This window comes from Pelophylax lessonae (genome assembly GCF_965119305.1).
Source record: "Pelophylax lessonae genome assembly, chromosome: 4".
Taxonomy (NCBI): Eukaryota; Metazoa; Chordata; class Amphibia; order Anura; family Ranidae; genus Pelophylax; species Pelophylax lessonae.
In genome coordinates this window covers 474,693,609-474,712,395 of record NC_138771.1, presented here as the reverse complement: position 1 = coordinate 474,712,395, position 18,787 = coordinate 474,693,609, and the positions used below count along the sequence as shown (strand labels likewise).

Below are 18,787 nucleotides of genomic sequence, written 5' to 3'. Positions count from 1 at the left end.
TAGAATAAAATATTTACAAAAATGTGAGGGGTGTACTCACTTTTGTGAGATACTGTATGCAGTGGGACTTTGTTGCTCCGGAAGATGGATCAGAAGAGTTCATCATCATTACAGTCCCTTACACACTCGTGTGGCTGTGTTGCTTGTTTGAAAGTAGCCACATATACAGCTCAAGTGTTAGTCCCTAGGATTGGGGATCCAATGGAAAAGTTGTTGCTACCAATGGGGGCCTGTGATATATCACTCCCATTCTATATCACACTTGAGTTTCATGTTCTTCAAGTTCCAAGAAAAGTACTTTCTGGACTTTGGTGTGACAGAGACAATGAGATGTTTAGATAGCTAGTCAGGTAGGCTGTGTTTTGGCAAATGGGCAAGTCTTTTACCTGCAATCTGAAACCTATGGATTGAAAATGTCTGCATGCAAACTTTCTCTGTCTTGCTGCCACCAGATGCCGTGAGCGTGCCAATCTGAGTAAGCAGTTATTTCTGTGCTTTAACCTCTTCCCGACCGCCTGCCGCCTTTTAACTGCGGCAGTGCGGCCCTCCTGCGAGAAACGACTTAGCTCTACGTCGGTCATGCGCCTGCAGCTAGGGGGATCTTGCTTCCACTTGGCAGCGGGGACTCCAATGCACGGGGCAGGCGGCTCCGATTGCCGCTTCACACCTGCGATCGTTCCCTGCTGAGAGAGAAGAACAGTCAGCTGTACACACAGCTGACCGTTCTTCTCCCTGGAATGATCACAGAGCCCCTGTAATCCTTCTATATCCCTCTATGATCATTTCACAAGCCACGCCCCCCACAGTTAGAATCACTCCCCTAGGCTCACATTTAACCGCTTGATCACCCACAGTGTTAACCCCTTCCCTGCCAGTGTCATTATTACGGTAACAGTGCACATTTCTAGCACTAATTACTGTAGTAATGTCACTGGTCCCCCCAAAAGTGTAAAAAATGTCAGTTAGGGGTCCGATCTGTCTGCCGCAATGTCGCAGTCCTGCTAAAAATCGCAGATCGCCGCCGTTACTAGTAGAAAAAAAACACAATAAAAATGGCATACTATTGCGATTTTTTTTCCCAAAAATATGTAGCAGAAAACAAATTTGAGTAAAATGTTAAAAAATTTAGATTTTTACATTTTTTTTTTTTTTTTAGAATGTTGTATAGCAGAAAGTGAAAAATATTGTTTTTTTTTTTCAGAATTGTCGCTTTTTTTGTTTATAGCGCAAAAAATAAAAATCGCACAGGTAATCAAATACCACCAAAAGAAAGCCTTATTTGTGGGAAAAAAAGGACATCAATTTTATTTGGGTACAGTGTCGCACGACCGCGCAATTGTCTGTTAAAATAACCAAGTGCCGAATCGCAAAATATGGCCTGGTCATTAAGGGGGAAAATCTTCTGGTCGAGAAGTGGTTAATTATGATTTGCCAAGTGAACCTTACTTTCAAAATGTGGTGAAATGCTTTTGGAAGATGGTGTCGCTCTCAAGGGAGTGGGGCATTCTTCATTATGTTGGTATATCTCTATGTACAGTTATTTGCTATAATGGTAAAGTTTATTAAAATATGCTATTGTGTATTTGCATATACATTTTCGTCTTCCTCGGCCGAGGAGAGACAGTACCTTAGAATATAGTATTAGTTAGATAGACAGTAAGGATATAATGTAATTTGTCTTTTGCACTTTCCATCTGCTTTTGCATGGAATGCCACACATATTTGTACTTCAACGTTTACCCTTCCCTATCCACATTTTGCCAGGACATCCACTCTCAGGTTTGAGAGCATACAGTGGGTACGGAAAGTATTCAGACCCCCTTAAATTTTTCACTCTTTGTTATATTGCAGCCATTTGCTAAAATCATAAGTTCATTCTTCTTCCTCATGAATGTACACATAGCACCCCATACTGACAGAAAAACACAGAATTGTTGACATTGTTGCAGATTTATTAAAAAAGAAAAACTGAAATATCACATGGTCCTAAGTATTCAGACCCTTTGCTCAGTATTTAGTAGAAGCCCCCTTTTGATCTAATACAGCCAGGAGTCTTTTTGGGAAAGATGCAACAAGTCTTTCACACCTGGATTTGGGGATCCTCTGCCATTCCTCCTTGCAGATCCTCTCCAGTTCTGTCAGATTGGATGGTAACCGTTGGTGGACAGCCATTTTTAGGTCTCTCCAGAGATGCTCAATTGGGTTTAAGTCAGGGCTCTGGCTGGGCCATTCAAGAACAGTCACGGAGTTGTAGTGAAGCCACTCCTTCTTTATTTTAGCTGTGTGCTTAGGGTCATTGTCTTGTTGGAAGGTAAACCTACGGCCCAGTCTGAGGTCCAGAGCACTCTGGAGAAGGTTTTTGTCCAGGATATCCCTGTACTTGGCCGCATTCATCTTTCCCTCGATTGCAACCAGTCGTCCTGTCCCTGCAGCTAAAAAAAAACACCCCACAGCATGATGCTGCCACCACCATGCTTCACTGTTGGGACTGTATTGGACAGGTGATGAGCAGTGCCTGGTTTCCTCCACACATACCGCTTAGAATTAAGGCCAAAAAGTTCTATTTTGGTCTCATCAGACCAGAGAATCTTATTTCTCACCATCTTGGAGTCCTTCAGGTGTTTTTTAGCAAACTCCATGCGGACTTTCATGTGTCTTACACTGAGGAGAGGCTTCCGTCGGGCCACTCTGCCATAAAGCCCCAACTGGTGGAGGGCTGCAGTGATGGTTGACTTTCTACAACTTTCTCCCATCTCCTGACTGCATCTCTGGAGCTCAGCCACAGTGATCTTTGGGTTCTTCTTTACCTCTCTCACCAAGGCTCTTCTCCCCCGATAGCTCAGTTTGGCCGGACGGACAGCTCTAGGAAGGGTTCTGGTCGTCCCAAACGTCTTCCATTTGAGGATTATGGAGGCCACTGTGCTCTTAGGAACCTTAAGTGTAGCAGAAATCTTTTTGTAACCTTGGCCAGATCTGTGCCTTGCCACAATTCTGTCTCTGAGCTCTTCAGGCAGTTCCTTTGACCTCATGATTCTCATTTGCTCTGACATGCATTGTGATCTGGAAGGTCTTATATAGACAGGTGTGTGGCTTTCCTAATCAAGTCCAATCAGTATAATCAAACACAGCTTGACTCAAATGAAGGTGTAGAACCATCTCAAGGATGATCAGAAGAAATGGAAAGCACCTGAGTTAAATATATGAGTGTCACAGCAAAGGGTCTGAATACTTAGGACCATGTGATATTTCAGTTTTTCTTTTTTAATAAATCTGCAACAATGTCAACAATTCTGTGTTTTTCTGTCAGTATGGGGTGCTATGTGTACATTCATGAGGAAGAAGAATGAACCTAAATGATTTTAGCAAATGGCTGCAATATAACAAAGAGTGAAAAATTTAAGGGGGTCTGAATACTTTCCGTACCCACTGTATGTTTTTTTTTTGCAGACTCCATGGACGTCGTCTCCTTGGCAGGGGGAGAATGTAGCACCCTTGTCCTAAGCAGGTTTAGCTGTGCTAGGTGGTAGCTAGCCTGGTAGATTTGTAGTTTTTGTGGTCATTGGATTTCCTCCTAATCCTGGTTTGGCTGTGTTTCTCCCTTTTGTCGGTAGGTGACACTGTTACCTTTGGCATTAGTGTGATGAATTACAATGAGTCAGGTTATGAATATGTATGTTTCTCGCAGCCAATTATACCGATAGCTGAGCATGCTGGGAGAAGCTATTTATTTGGAGGAAGTCAGGTGATCTGAGTCCTTTGGGTGGGTGTGTGAAGAACAGCTGCTGCTGGGTAGGCCTAGCCATATACTCAGGGCTCTGTAGGGGAGAGCCTGCTCACTACCTGGAAGCATGAAGGAAAGGATAGAGACCTGAGATGAAGTACCAGACGTGACTCTGCCATATGTTGGAGAGCCTGGGAAAGCGTCAAGATGGAATCATCCACAGAATTCCTGCTTCTTCCGTGAGTTGCATATTGTTGCTATAGGAGACAGCTTATGCTACAAAGTACGGATTGCTGGTTTTAGCTTAAAGGCCTAGCAATCTGCACCCTAAGGAGGAATGCCAGCCCTCCATGTCTCTGGGGGTCACCACCAGGCCTCTGGAGGTTGGGTGGGGGGGGCGCTACAATTATATTCACTTGTCCAATTACATTTGAGCCTCTGAAAATGGGGGGAATGTGTATACAAATGGTTGCAGTTGTTAAAATGTGTACTTTCATATTTATGTTTAACCCCTTGAATTAAAGATGAAAGTCTGCAGTTCAAATTCAATTGTGTGTATACATTTTTTTTCCTTCTATTGTTTGAACTAGACTGACTTGTGTCTTTCAGCAAGACTAACTATATAACTTGCAGTTTCCATGAAGGCTGTGATTTCTGAAATGCTGCGGGGACCTTCTCCCTGTGATTTAGGAGGCATGCCCACGTAAATTGCAGCCCACGGGGCTGCACAGATGTGACCCTAGCCTTAGAGGGGCCTTCCCCCTTGCTTTGGAGAAATCTCATCTTTCTTCCTGCTGTCTTTGTATGACAAAGTACAAGGACACCTCACCAATGGGACACAGACAAGAATAAAGGACCCGATATGGGTCTGAACCATTCCCTATACCATATCAAACAAAATTCATACACTTTACCATAGGCTCAAAATAGGCACCATACAGAAAATCAGAATCCAGCAAACATGGGGACAGAGCTTAGCAGGAAAGGCAGGTGCAGAAGGTGAGAGCCAAGAAAGAAATTGAAAACCAGTCAGCAGGAAAATGTTGTCCCCTAAATCATTTTAAATACTGAAGGTTTGCCTAGAGTTCCTGTATTATTAACCCTTTTCCATTATTTTCACTCAAGAGGTTAGAGGATGATTAATGCATAATATATTGCAAATAAAAAACTGCATTCGGCGTGGGCAGCCTCTGACAGTGCAGCATGAGAAAATATTAATTGATGGCAACCGGTTCTCTAATTTGAAAAGAGGAACAAAAACTTCTCAATATTTGCAGTTAATGAGCAGTAGAGTGTGATGTACACGCTTGTTTCTCCACTGGACGCAGAACAACCGTGAGGAAGTAAATTCTGTTGTTTAAGGGATTATTAGTACCCTGCAAGCTGGACCCTGTCAGGATCCTTAGGATTTTCTATAGCCCTGTGGGACTAATTTGTGTAGGTTTAAGAAGTGCAGACAAGTCATAAGTAGGCAGAGCAGGAATAAAAGAACCATTAGGAACACAACGTGTTTTGTATTAATGGTTTAACTCCTACAGGTAACACAGGGACATGCACAGGGCACAGAGGCAGTGTTCTAGCCCCATGTGGGTCAAAGGCAAGCTTTTGTTAACGAACTTAAAGTATTTGTATTTGCATTAAAAACAGCAGTTGTTAATCCAGTAGAAACTGTTTTTCATACAAAGGGGATTTTCTACTGGGAATATTTATTTACAATATTGAGTACATGGATAAATGAAAGTGGTCTTTGGCTTAGTTAAACGTCCACTATACAGTATGTCATTATTTTTTTATTCTTTGGAAGTTCTGGGCGTTACGATCTCTGCAGAGCAATGTAGCGTCCTAAAAAAAGGAGATATCTGTATGTCTCACCTCCATCCTCACAAAATAAGAGGTATATTCCTTATTTTAGGAGAGTGCGCAAAGCCATGCAAATCGTTTCTGCATACTTCAGGTATATAGCAGCCTCATATTATATGAAAAACACAATTATCTCAAATAGCATACAACTGTTTTAGGCTTATAAGGCTGGCCATGGGCGAGAACAATATCCAACAGCCGTTGGGTGAACTTCTGTCAAGTGGGAACAGCCATAGAAGGATCAACATTGGGCAGGTCTCTGCTGAAACCACTAGATTTCAATATATCTATGAGGAGCTTATCAGTGCAGTGCTTGGAAACAAAATTTTTATGGAGTAGGGCTTGGGGAGCAGTAAGAAAGTATAAACAGACAGTGGTGAGGTGGGCTAAAAGGTCCCAAAAGCACCACTAAACCAGCATAAAGAACAGTAGAGCCTACAAGAGGTATTGGAATGAAATTTCAGTGACGACAGGAAAACTCCATTGTGATTACCTGTGAAAACATTGTAGTTACATTGTTCTGTTTTGGAAACTCATTTGGACTTGGCACTAAAGTGCAGCTGTCAGTGACATTTGTTGATTCTAGCTTATAAACTACCTGTCGATCTTACTCTCCTTACTTGTCCCCACCACTTACCCGTAGGGAGACTTCATAAATAAGCCCAGGTCTTACATTCTGTAGGCCAAACACATAACAATTTTCACAGAAAGTTTGGCTACTTACAATTAGTTTTTAATTACAGAAATGAAATAGATCGAAGTAGCCCACCAACAACATTTTTAGTTGTTTCATATTGTAGGTGGGTTGCCTTGTTCTGTTGAGCAAGACTGAAAATTTTCACCATTCCAGTTATCCTTATCATTGCATTGGTCATCAATCATGACAGGTGTGCCTCTCCTCCGCCTCTCTAGATTATAATGACCACACATACAGTATCTCACAAAAGTGAGTACACCCTTCACATTTTTGTTAATATTTTATTATATCTTTTCATGTGAAAACACTGAAGAAATTACACTTTGCTACAATGTAAAGTAGTGAGTGTTAAGCTTCTATAACAGTGTAAATATGATGTCCCCTTAAAATAACTCACACACAGCCATTAATGTCTAAACCTCTGGCAACAAAAGTGAGTACAACCCTAAGTGAAAATGTCCAAATTGGACCCAATTTGCCATTTTCTCTCCCTGGTGTCATGTGATTTGTTAGTGTTACAAGGTCTCAGGTGTGAATGGGGAGCAGGTGTGTTAAATTTGGTGTTATCGCTCTTACTCTCCCATACTGGTCAGTGGGAATTCAACATGACACCTCATGGCAAAGAACTCTCTGAGGATTTGAAAAAAGAATTATTGCTCTACATAAAGAGCAACTGAACTGTAGCACGGTGGCCAAGACCATACAGCAGTTTAACAGGACAGGTTCCACTCAGAACAGGCCTCGCCATGGTCGACCAAAGAAGTTATATGCATGTGCTCAGCATCATATCCAGAGGTTGACTTTGGGAAATACAGTAGATGTATGAGTGCTGCCAGTATTGCTGCAGAGGTTGAAGGGGTGGGGGGTCAGCCTGTCAGTGCTCAGACCATACGCCGCACACTGCATCAAATTGGTCTGCATTACTGTCATCCCAGAAGGAAGCCTCTTCTAAAGATGATACAAAAGAAAGCCTGCAAACAATTTGCTGAAGACAAGCAAACTATAGACATGGATTACTGGAACCATGTCCTGTGGTTTGACGAGACCAAGATAAACATATTTGGTTCAGATGGTGTCAAGCGTGTGTAGCGGCAAACAGGTGAGGAGTACAAAGACAAGTGTGTCTTGCCTACAGTCAAGCATGGTGGTGGGAGTGTCATAGTCTGGGGCTGCATGAGTGCTGGGAAGCTACAGTTCATTGAGGGAACCATGAATGCCAACATGTACTGTGACATAAAGAAGCAGGGCATGATCCCCTCCCTTCGGAGACTGGGTCGCAGGGCAGTATTCCAACATGATAACGACCCCAAACACACCTTCAAGACGACCACTGCCTTGCTAAAGAAGCTGAGGGTAAAAGTGATTGGCACTGGGGAGCTACAGTTCATTGAGGGAACCATGAATGCCAACATGTACTGTGACATACTGAAGCAGAGCATGATCCCCTCCCTTTGGAGACTGGGCCGCAGGGCTGTATTCCAACATAACGACCCCAAACACAGCTTCAAGACGACCACTGCTTTGCTAAAGAAGCTGAGGGTAAAGGTGATGGGCTGGCCAAGCATGTCTCCAGACCTAAACCCTATTGAGCATCTGTGGGACTTTCTCAAACAGAAGGTGGAGGAGCGCAAGGTCTTTAACATCCACCAGCTCCGTGATGTTGTCAGAGGACTCCAGTGGCAACCTATGAAGCTCTGGTAAACTACATGCCCAAGAGGGTTAAGGCAGTGCTGAAAAATAATAGTGGCCACACAAAATATTGAAACTTTGGGCCCAGTTTTTACATTTTTACTTAGGGGTGTACTCACTTTTGTTGCCAGCGGTTAAGACATTATTGGATGTCTGTTAAGTTACTTTGAGGGGACAGCAAATTTACACTGTTATACAAGCTGTGAACTCACTACTTTACATTGTAGCAAAGCGTAATTTCTTCAGTGTTGTCACATGAAAAGATATAATAACATATTTACAAAAATTTTAGGGGTGTACTCACTTTTGTGAGATACTGTATGTCTAGGTCAATACACGCCTGTGAGACAGTCTTCAGTATCAAAGCATGCAGACATCTCTTGATCTTCCTCCAGCTTCCATTCACCACCAGCCATTTTCTGGATGTAAATTTCCCATACTGCAGCTTTAGCAGCAACAGTAGTGTATCGGCAATCTGAGCCAGAGAAGTGAGAGCAGGTACCTGCCAAAACCAGGTACCAGCTCCCCCCCCCCCCAAAAAATGGCCAAATGTATCAGTAGGGAGGAGGGTGCAAACAAGAAGAGCTTCCCCTTTTGGGAGGAGCTCTGAGCATCAGTATAAACCAGCTCAATGTATTTTGGGTTTGTCTAATGTTTCTGCCTCCCCATGGCATGCTGTGGTTCACTCCACTGGCCCCCTTTGTCATTGATGAGCCCTGTAGTGACCTAGGGGCTGACAGATGGAACTAACGCTTGCAGTGGGAAAGCAGGTTTCTAACACACACAGAAGTGTATCAGAACAGTCAGCAGGATAGTTGATTATAAAGAATCATCCACTACAGGAAACCTTTTATTCAAATGTTTTTTATAAACATGGCAGAATCGCTGTAAGTTGTCATTTTAAGGCTGCAGATGGGTCTACAGTGGTTAAGAATATGTTTTTGTTGCTGTCTGTTTTGTTTAATGCTTTTGTCAGTGGAAGACATTAACAAGAAACATGGGAAGAGACAGAAAAGCTACAACAGCGAGCCTTAAAATTAATTGATTTTCTAATTGCCTAGAAAAAATAAGTGACAAAAGAGGCTCTAAATTGAAGCCCTAATTATGGAAGATAAAATTCGCATTAAAAGGCACACTGATTCCCCGGGAGTGTAAAGTTACTAAAAAACTTTAATAAGTCCCCCGTACTAATCTCATCAAGACTTATCAAGGGGCCTGTTCCCTAGACCGCACGCAATCTGTTTTTAGAAAGTTTTAATTTTGGATGCTGTTGTTGTGACAAACAATACTTACAGAGCAATTTACATATTTAAATAATTAAAAAAAAGACAATGATGAGCTAATATATGCCACAATTAGATCATGTATGCATACTGACGCTATAAGAACTTTGTCAAAGGAAGATTTGAGACAGAACACAAAATTGTACACTTGCTTGTGCTGATTTTTTTTAGATCTGATGTTTGGTAAAAAAAAAAAAATGAAACTATTTTGCCTATTTTTGTATTCTCTTCCCCTGTGCTCACCTGTGTACTATATAAAAAAAAAAAAAAAAAGCAGTACATATCCTCTCCATGCTCCAGTGCTTATCCCCCGCGCTTTCCCTTACATGCCTTCCTCCGTGGCCAGTGCTGACCCAATTTCAGGTTTAATGATTTGCAGCATCGTGCAGCCTACATACTGTGGATGTCACTTTCTGTGGTTGTCTCCTTGGGTGTAACATCAAACCACACTGGGCTCACAAGATAATGTTGCAGAGAGAAGCGCTTATGTCAGTAAAGCTTCATTTTCCACCCACTGCTGCCGCAGGAACAAGAGGGTGATGGATGTCATGTGATGCTGTGCACTGCTACAATTGCCCTTTCCCCTCCTGCTGCCATGCCACTTCCTGGGTGGATGACACCCATCATCACCCAACCTGATCTGACGGGGCTGTTGGAGGCTGCCAAAGCAGTTCTATTTTCTTTGCTGTCACGGGAACCTGGAATGGGCCCCTGTTTCTTTTTGTTGGCTCTTGTTTGACCCAGACCCAGCTGCTATGGACTTATAATACCGTCTATTATATATTTGGAGCTTTTCTTGGATGGCAGTCTCCAGGGCTGCCTTCACTTAATTGCGGTGTGGGCTTAACCCCCTTGTTATTTTTATCTGAGGGATGGTGGTTATCCACCGGCTCATCCTCACTTGATTTTAAAAGACTCTTACACAATTGTAAATATATCCATATTGGCTGTGATCAAGGCCTTATGAGGCAGATATTGGATCTATAGTATGATGATTTATACTTGAGTCTAATAAAACCAGATACGTGGATCCTGAAGAGGCCCTAGATTCGGGCGAAACACGTTGATCCAGATCCATATGTACTTATCTAAGCATTTTCCTATACGGAATGAATATAATACTTGTTTGTTATAACGCTCTCAAAAAAATATACATGTTTTTAAAAATTTTGTGTACTAATAAATTGGTTTATGATTTTATTAATTTATGAAACAGTGTAGTATTTGCAATCATTTTGTGATCTGTTGGGCACTTTAAAATCCCCTTTTTCCCACAATCTCTTCTACTTGAAGATAGGTGGGGACTCTCTGCTTAATTCAAATACTTACAGAGCAATTTACTTATTTAATTAATTTTAAAAAAGACAATGGAGAGCTAATATATGCCACAATTAGATGTATGCATAAAAATGCTATGGGTACTTTGTTAAAGGAAGATTTGAGACGGAACACAAAATTGTACACTTGCTTGTGCTGATTTTTTTTAGATCTGATATTTGGTAAAAAAAAAAAATAATATATTGTGCCTTTTTTTTTTTTTATTCTCTTCCCCCTGTGGTCAGCTGTGTACTATATTAAAAAAAAAACAGTACATATGCTCTCCACGCTCCAGTGCCCCCCCCCCTCTTTCCCTCACATGCCTTCATGCCCAGTGCTGATCCAATTTCAGGTTTAATGATGAATGCAGCCTACATACAGTGGATGTCTCCTTCTGTGGTTGTCTCCTTTGGTGTATCATCAAACCACACTGGACTCACAAGATAATGTTGCAGAGAGAAGCGCCTATGTCAGTACAGCTTCATTTTCCACCCACTGCTGCCACAGGAATAGGAGGGTGATGGATGTCATGTGATGCAGTGCACTGCTACAATTGCCCATTCCCCTCCTGCTGCCATGCCACTTCCTGGGTGACAGACACCCATCATCACCCAACCTCATCCTGAAGTCTCTGGTCAGCAAAGACACACCTCCTGTAGTCTTTTGGACTACAGGAGGTGTGCCATCATGCTGCCAGCTGCTGTTAGCATTACTGCAAGTGGTTATGAATAGAATAATATCTACCCAATAATGTCCACAGTAGCTGATTCTGCATTTTTTTGGTTTTGGACACATGGGAAATACAAACTTCTGACTTGTATTCTTGACATTATCAGCATCGCAAGTGGTACTTACAACTCTGTAAATTCGGGCTTCAATATGCAACCCAGATTACCTGAGTTGTGATGTCACAAAGGCCTTCGCCCTTGTTCCTGAGCTGCCCCACAAAGCAATGTCAGAGCATTGGCTTCTGGGAGATATGGTTTGTAGGCAGCGTTGCACCAACTACTACTATGAACTAATGTTTAAAACATTTTTTGTTTATAGAAAGGAGTGGTGGAGAGAACTGGATGATGTGTATAAGGTAGCAGTTTAATTGATTTACTCTGGATAAACTGCGGGTTTTGGGGTTCTAAGGATGCGGCTTTTAATTCATTCTTTTTGGTTTAACTCAGTATACTTTTTTAGTCTGACTAAGAAACATACTCTGACTTCAAACCTGATTAAAATTAGCTGGAATTTGGTGACACAGTTCAAGTAATTATAATAACAAAATTGAATAATTAGAGCATATGGGAACTAAAGGGTGTTTTACATAGTTCCCCAAAGAGGTTCTTTAATTCCTCCTTTTATATTAACCAAGGTTTAGTTCTGGTTTTCTTTTTTAAATGTGATTTCTGAAAGCAGTGATTTTCTGTACAATCAAATACATTTCCATAAAAAAAAAAAAATAGATAATACAAAGGAAAAAAGAGTGATGTAACAGGTGATAATTGCACGTTCTGATGTTGTTTTGTCAGCCTGGGTACCGCTCTCTTCTCTTCGATTATGCAAAATTTAATTTCCTGATTAACTATACTTGCAGAGAGCTAAATATACCACAAGTGGCTCTTTTATCACCGCAGGTGCCTTTGCAATAAGCCGACTCTGGTTCTTTGAAGGTAAGTTCCACTGTCACAGACTGATCCCACTCATCCTAACTAGGAACCCTGTGATTCCTTCCTCTGTATAAGATACCAGACACACATAGCTCTTCTCAGAATACAGCATTAAATTACATAGAAATCCAATCTGTTAATTTACCATTATTAGATCTGGACGATTCATGCATATACAGATTATTGTTGTTCATACAGTAGAAGTTGGCTGTCCAATCTTATTGTCCTTTAAAGCTTAACTATGGGTACAAAACCTTACATTTAAGTATAAAGTATTATGGCTTGCAACCAAATAAACACTTTTTAAATACTACTAATCTTGGGTCTTCCATTTTTTTGAGACATAGTTCTTGGATCTGGAATATATTCTACTTTGTCATGTCTATATTATGCTTCTGGTCCTATGTTAGATATTCACAATGTACTTTATGGACAATTATTTCTTACTGTATTACATCTCTATGCAAGCAATGTTTGCTTGGGTTTGTACTCTTTCTTGCTTGATTTTATAATAAAAAAAAGTTGCCTTTAAAATGTAGCACTGTCCCGTAGGGCTTGCTAGGTGTTGGCTTCTTAGGCCTCCCTCTGATTACCTGCAGACAGTTGCTGGAGGTCTTTCACATATCCCTACTTACTCCCGTTCTGCTTGTTACTTAATTAACAGTCCAGGGTATTTGGTTTTATATATTTATTATGGAACTTGGATGGGAAAAGAGAATAGTGGGATACTCCCACTGAACTATCCACAGTAGATACGGACAACTCTCACTTGGCCTCACCAGATTATTTGTGAAAGCAGACACACTAATTTGACCATACCGCCACTTGTATGGAAGAATTAAGTCTTCTTTCTCTCTTTAGCAGCAGACTTGATACAACTACTCAGGGCCGGCGTCGGGGGGGGGGGGGGGGGCAACCTGGGAAACTGCCCAGGGCCCCGAATGTCCAGGGGCCCCGGGCCCCGTGTCACTGTCAGCAGCGAGCTCCATTTTACAAAGGGGCCCCGTCACTGTCAGGAGCCGGCTTCATGTTCCAAAGGGCCCCCAGCCGCCCCCTGTCAGTGTCACGCTGCCTCCGCTCCGCTATGTGCCGGTGGGCGGATACAATGCGCTGCGCAGCGCTGTGCTGCCTGTGGCTGGGCCCAAATCCCCTCCCACCTTCCCCTCACCTCTGACCTTCTCCTCCGCTCCGGGCTCCGGCTCCCCCTCCCCTCTGCCTCTGGGAACGTCCGTCCCCCAGTCCCAGGCTCCAGCGCGGGGGCTGCTGGTAACTGACGTCACGTGTGCGCCATCACGTCTGTTGCCAGGCAGCAGAGACGGACGTCATTGTTATATTGTTCTTTAAAGCCTTGTCTACACTGTCTACACTGGATTTTTTCTCGATGAAAAATTCATAGTTGCATTGATTTTGTTATATTTTAAAAATTTAAGGTTATGGATCTTGTATTGGAGGTTTTATAGTAGTTTCTGCCACCATCCCAACAAATTGTATGTAGTTTGTGATGCCTCAGGTCAGGTTGGGGATTTTAAGGGCAGGAGTAAAGGATATAGATGGTAGTAGATAATAATAGTTTATTAAAACAACATAATATATACAAACACTTGAGTGTGAATGGGTAAAGGCCCATTGGGTGCTGGTGAAGAGAAGGTAAAGTGTGTTTACACATGAGAATTAAGTGACTTTCAGATTCTTGAGGGGGACAATCCTGCTCTGCTGTTCCCTGTATCAAATGACGGGGATTGGTTCAGAGGAGGTGTCCAATCGGTAATCCGACGCGTTTCGGCCAAGGTTAGGCCTTTGTCAAGGATATGTCACCCATTCTATAAGTATTAAGGTATGATATAATCAGTAACCTAATGTATATGCAGGAAAAAATTATTTTCGCTAGAATTGTTTACATACATGTCCAGTATCCACTTTCTTGTGAATGTGCCTTCCCAGTATTCCTTCAGGTGCTACAGGAACTATATGCTGTGTGAGATAAATGAGTGAATTGGTGGATATTCGGACAAAGGACATGCCAAAGAAAAAATGAATAAATGTTATTTACTATATGGATTTGGAGATTCAGTCCAGGAATCCGATGTGGTTCAAAATATCAGCGTATTCACAGCAGTTGAACCCATCTGTAAAATATTTTCCATGGTAGTGGTTTGAGAAAGTCCGTATCAATAAGTTTTAATAGTGAAATTTTATTGCAGAGATAGGTGACTTTCTAAGAAAAAACGGCTAAGTTCGCCGTGGGTTCTTTGGTAGTCCGTGGTGCGCCTGCGTGAGGAGAGCGGCGCATCCATTGATGCCGTACGGTCGTGCCACATAGGCCATATTTTATTTATCCTATTTAATGTTATTTAATTAAAGCATATTTTCATGTAGTTGTATGTTTTATTTGGCTAAATTGATTAAATGCACCTATATTTTTGGTAGAATATAAAAAAATTTGGGGCCCCACTTTTAGGTTTGCCCAGGGCCACACTTTGTCTAAAACCGGCCCTGCAACTACTTTATCTTCAGGACACTCTTTAGCATCCCCTTGACTGACACCCGTCCACTAACTTTTCCACTTTTTCTGAAGGGATGGCCCTCACATGACAGGTCCCATGACACAGATCTGTGCTCACTGTAGGCAGAATCAGATACTTATCAGTGTCTACTTTCCAGTCAGCTCTGCAGGACATCTGGGTTCAGCTCCTATCTCTGACTTTCAGGCCCTCAGGTCGACTACCCAAGGCCGCATGGCAGCTTCTACAGAGAAGGGGCAGCTGCCCCCCCCCCCGGGACCTCACACTCCAGTCAAAGATCCCAAACAAATGTGCCCTTGGCATTTATGCAGTCATCCAGCATGCATCGAGGCACTTTCCTCTGACAATCACCAGGGCTGTAGCAATGCCTGTGCCCTCACATGTCAGGTTCCCTCCCACTGTCCAATATGCTTCCCTATTGGACCAGTATGAAACATTCAGACAAGCTGAGCTGCACCTGATCACCTGTAGCAGACCATAACAATAGATCCTGCTTCCTGGTAGATAGAGAGCACTATACATTTACCTGGCAATCTTCCTGGAAAGCAGAAAGACCCAAAAACGATACTCTCTTCTAGCACCTACCTAGGAGGATGCTACAAAAAAAAATAATAATAATAATTCCCCATAGTAGGGATGAGCTAAGGTGTGGGCCAAACTCAGTTTGGGGAAACTGTCCCCAAGAAACTTTCACATGATAGCAGTCTGACAGCGACCTTTCCACTTTGTTTTTTGCACAAGTAACCACTTATCTGCTCCCATTTTGTATATTTTCTGCTTTTAAGGTGGACTGTGTTGTCTAGATTCTGTTCTATACATATAGACCTCTACAGGGCATCAAGTGACACTTTAATCCAAAATAAATAAGGAAATTGTTGTCAGTGAAATCCTTGATCTCCTTCATCCGAACCCCTGTCTTATTAAATAATGTTACAATATACAGCTCAACAATTAATTTCGCAGATAGGCTGCTCTGTGAAATGTTGTTACATATATAGCCAGCTCTTGTTGTCTGGTCACATTGTAGAAATGAAATTTTGTTAATTGGGCAAGGTAAGGGAAGCAGAGACTTTCCTCTAAACAACAAATATAACTTTGTGATAAAAAATACTTTTAAATAGTTTTGTTGGTCCATTGTCAGCATCCCTGCTATGATACCTACTGTACAGCAGTGTCTCTCCTGCACTCAAGTGGTATACGAGAAGGTAAGTGGTCTTGTGTGGTCTTAGTACACATCACCTAAGGTCTTGCTGCCCCCTCAGAACCAAGGGTATCCAAATACACTGAAAAACAACAAGAGAAGGGCGCACCAACCTTGTGCTTTACCACTAAAACAGTTTATTCAATTCCAAAAAAGGTAGCATACATTGTACTCAAAAAAGAAACCTGATACTGTAATTGCACACATGTAAGGAAATTGGAACCAATCGCCTGCAGGACTACCAGGATTTTCCTATGGTGCTGGATGATGTGATGGTATCTGCATATACCTGGCTGATGCGTTTTGAGGGAGAACCCTCTTCTTCAGAGCCAAAATAACTCCTAACCCATCATTCCAGTCCAGTCCTGCGGCTGCCCCCTACTCTGAAGTCATCACGTTCAATGCAGGTCCAAAGGTCCTTATCTTACGAGAAGACATCAAGGGCCTGGGCACATTTCCAGAGCAAAAGAGAGCGTCGGCTCTTGAGGGAGTAAGATTTTTTTCTTGGAGCACAAGCTAGTGAAATATTGTGTCTGATAGGAGTTCAGCTTTGGCAATATTTATTCTAAAATGTATTTTCTTTTTTTCTCTTTCAGTATTTGGTCATTCTTATTTCAGTCTATACAGCCGAACTTGCAGCTGGTGTCCTGGCATATATATACTATGAAACAGTAAGTGTACATGTATTTTGATACTATCCTTGATGTTAGATGAGAATATTGTGTTCTTAGCTCTAACCCTCGCTTGTGTCATTCCATCATGTTGGAAATTAATGCACCATCAACATCCATGCAGTATTCATGGCGGGAAGGAACAGGTGGAGTCCTGTAAGGGAGGACTTTATTACTGCTTGATGAGGCCTAATTATGTAACCAGGAGGTCCATTCACACCTCTTTGAATCAGTATGTTATGGTCATGGGCACATTGTCACACTGACATCTTACGCATGTTATGTGCATTAACTTGTTGTGGTGCTGTTTATTTAATGGTCGCAAATGGACCAAGGCAACACAGCTCCCTCACTTGCAGTGCAGCACATCACAGGGGGTAGCAGGAAAGGCAAACACTGTATACGAAGAATAAACTTCAGCTTTGAATTGGAATTCCAGCCATAAAATTCTCCCCTCCTAACACCTATACTTACTAATCAGTGTAAGTAGGATGTATATACTTATCATTTTCAGGCCTCTCTGGTCTGTTCATATGTTCCAGCTCCCATGTGTCAACTGCAGGAGAGAGGAGAGAGCACTCTGACAATAGCTAGTAAAGCCTGGAGCAATGATGTCATCCATGGCCCATTCGTTGACGACGCTGTTTTGCTTTGTGTTTGTTAAGGTCACTTTCGGTAAAGCAAGGAAGCATAAAAATGTTTCTGTCATGTATTAATGTTGTTTACTAAACACAAATACTGTACATACAAACTATTTACAATTATAAGAGAACTATACAAGACAGACAGATATACATACAGCACATGCACATGTTACATAAAGTATGTACAGTAGGAATACACTTAGCTCAGGGTATTCAGGTTAGTGTCATGATCTCCATAGGCATTTAGGAACCCAGGCTGTACTCTACAAGCGATTGCAGGAAATCCCCAGGTGCAATCTCTCCTTTGGTCCTGTAAAGTCCCCTCTGGCACAGACCTTCCTTGTTGCTATGTTGTTATGGAGTCCTCCATTCAGCTTATGTTGCTGGCCTGTTATTTAGAAAGTTTAACCATTCCCACATGGATGTGGCTCCTTCCCACTACTTCCTTTACATTCATTTTTTATGGGTGAAACATTTCTCGATTCAACTTCTAGATGGCACTATTGTATTATACATGCCATAGGTTATATAAATCAAAAGGTCAAGCTATTTTTGACCCTTATTTAGGCTTCTGTTTGACCAGAGTGCAACACATGCATTCACTCTTGAAGTCTTGCTGACTCACAGCGGGGATTCAGATCTTTTTTACTCAGATAGGTTAGCATAGGTGTTAGGAGAGAGAGGACAGTTTTAAAGCAGTAATAAACCACATGTGGTTTAAAAAAAATTTCCCTGTAAGACAATGTCATAATATGCTAGTAAGCACTGCATACTAGCACATTATGAGAGACTTACCTTAGAATAAAGCCCTCCAGTGCCGTAATGTCACCGCTCAGAGGGCTGACATCCTTCCCTGGTCTTCCTTCCAGCTTCGCGGCCTCCTGCTATATGAGTGGCCGGGTGCATGATGACCTCACGCCTGGTCATGAGCGCAGGAGCCGCCATTTACGGCACGGGCTCTGAAGGTTTGTGCAGGTGCGGGTTTAGGAGATATTAGAAATTGTGCAGGTTTAGGAGATATTCAAAGTACCTACAGGTAAGCCTTTTTATAGGCTTACCTGTAGGTACAAGTGGTGTAACAGTTTGCTACCACATTAGGGCTAGTTAGGTGTAAGCTTGTCATCCACTTTCATTTTCTCTGCAATGCTTATAGATACAAGGATGTGTGAGGCCTTATTTTCAATTGCTTTTACTATTAGTTCAGACTTTGTAGATACTTACGTGTGCATCATTTTGACACAGATTCACTATAAACTTGAAATCTAGTTGACTTTAGGCATACACTAAGGCTTGAAATCTCATTTACTATGTATTACTACCCTTAGAGCACAATCTCTGCCCCTTGCACTGCTTTAGCTTACAAATACGCCTTATGTTATAATACCAGATTTCTCTCCATTATACAGATAAGTGAAGAATTAAAAGAGAGTCTTAACGAGACCATTATAAATAATTATGCACAGCCGGGGAAGAATGATGTCACATATGCCATTGACCATCTGCAACAGGATGTAAGTGTTTTTT

At 42.0% G+C, this 18,787-nt stretch overlaps 1 protein-coding gene across 1 annotated transcript in view; it reads left to right on the top strand.

Annotated features, from left to right (window-relative positions):
- Window positions 1-18,787, top strand: part of LOC309555269 (tetraspanin-11-like) — a gene marked incomplete at its 5' end in the record, with an annotated part of 83,373 nt that overhangs the window by 47,154 nt on the left and 17,432 nt on the right. The window contains 2 exons of the mRNA XM_082257174.1: window positions 16,545-16,619; window positions 18,670-18,774. Coding sequence (XP_082113300.1) covers window positions 16,545-16,619; window positions 18,670-18,774 — 180 coding nt within the window. The remainder of the gene's footprint in view (window positions 1-16,544; window positions 16,620-18,669; window positions 18,775-18,787) is intronic.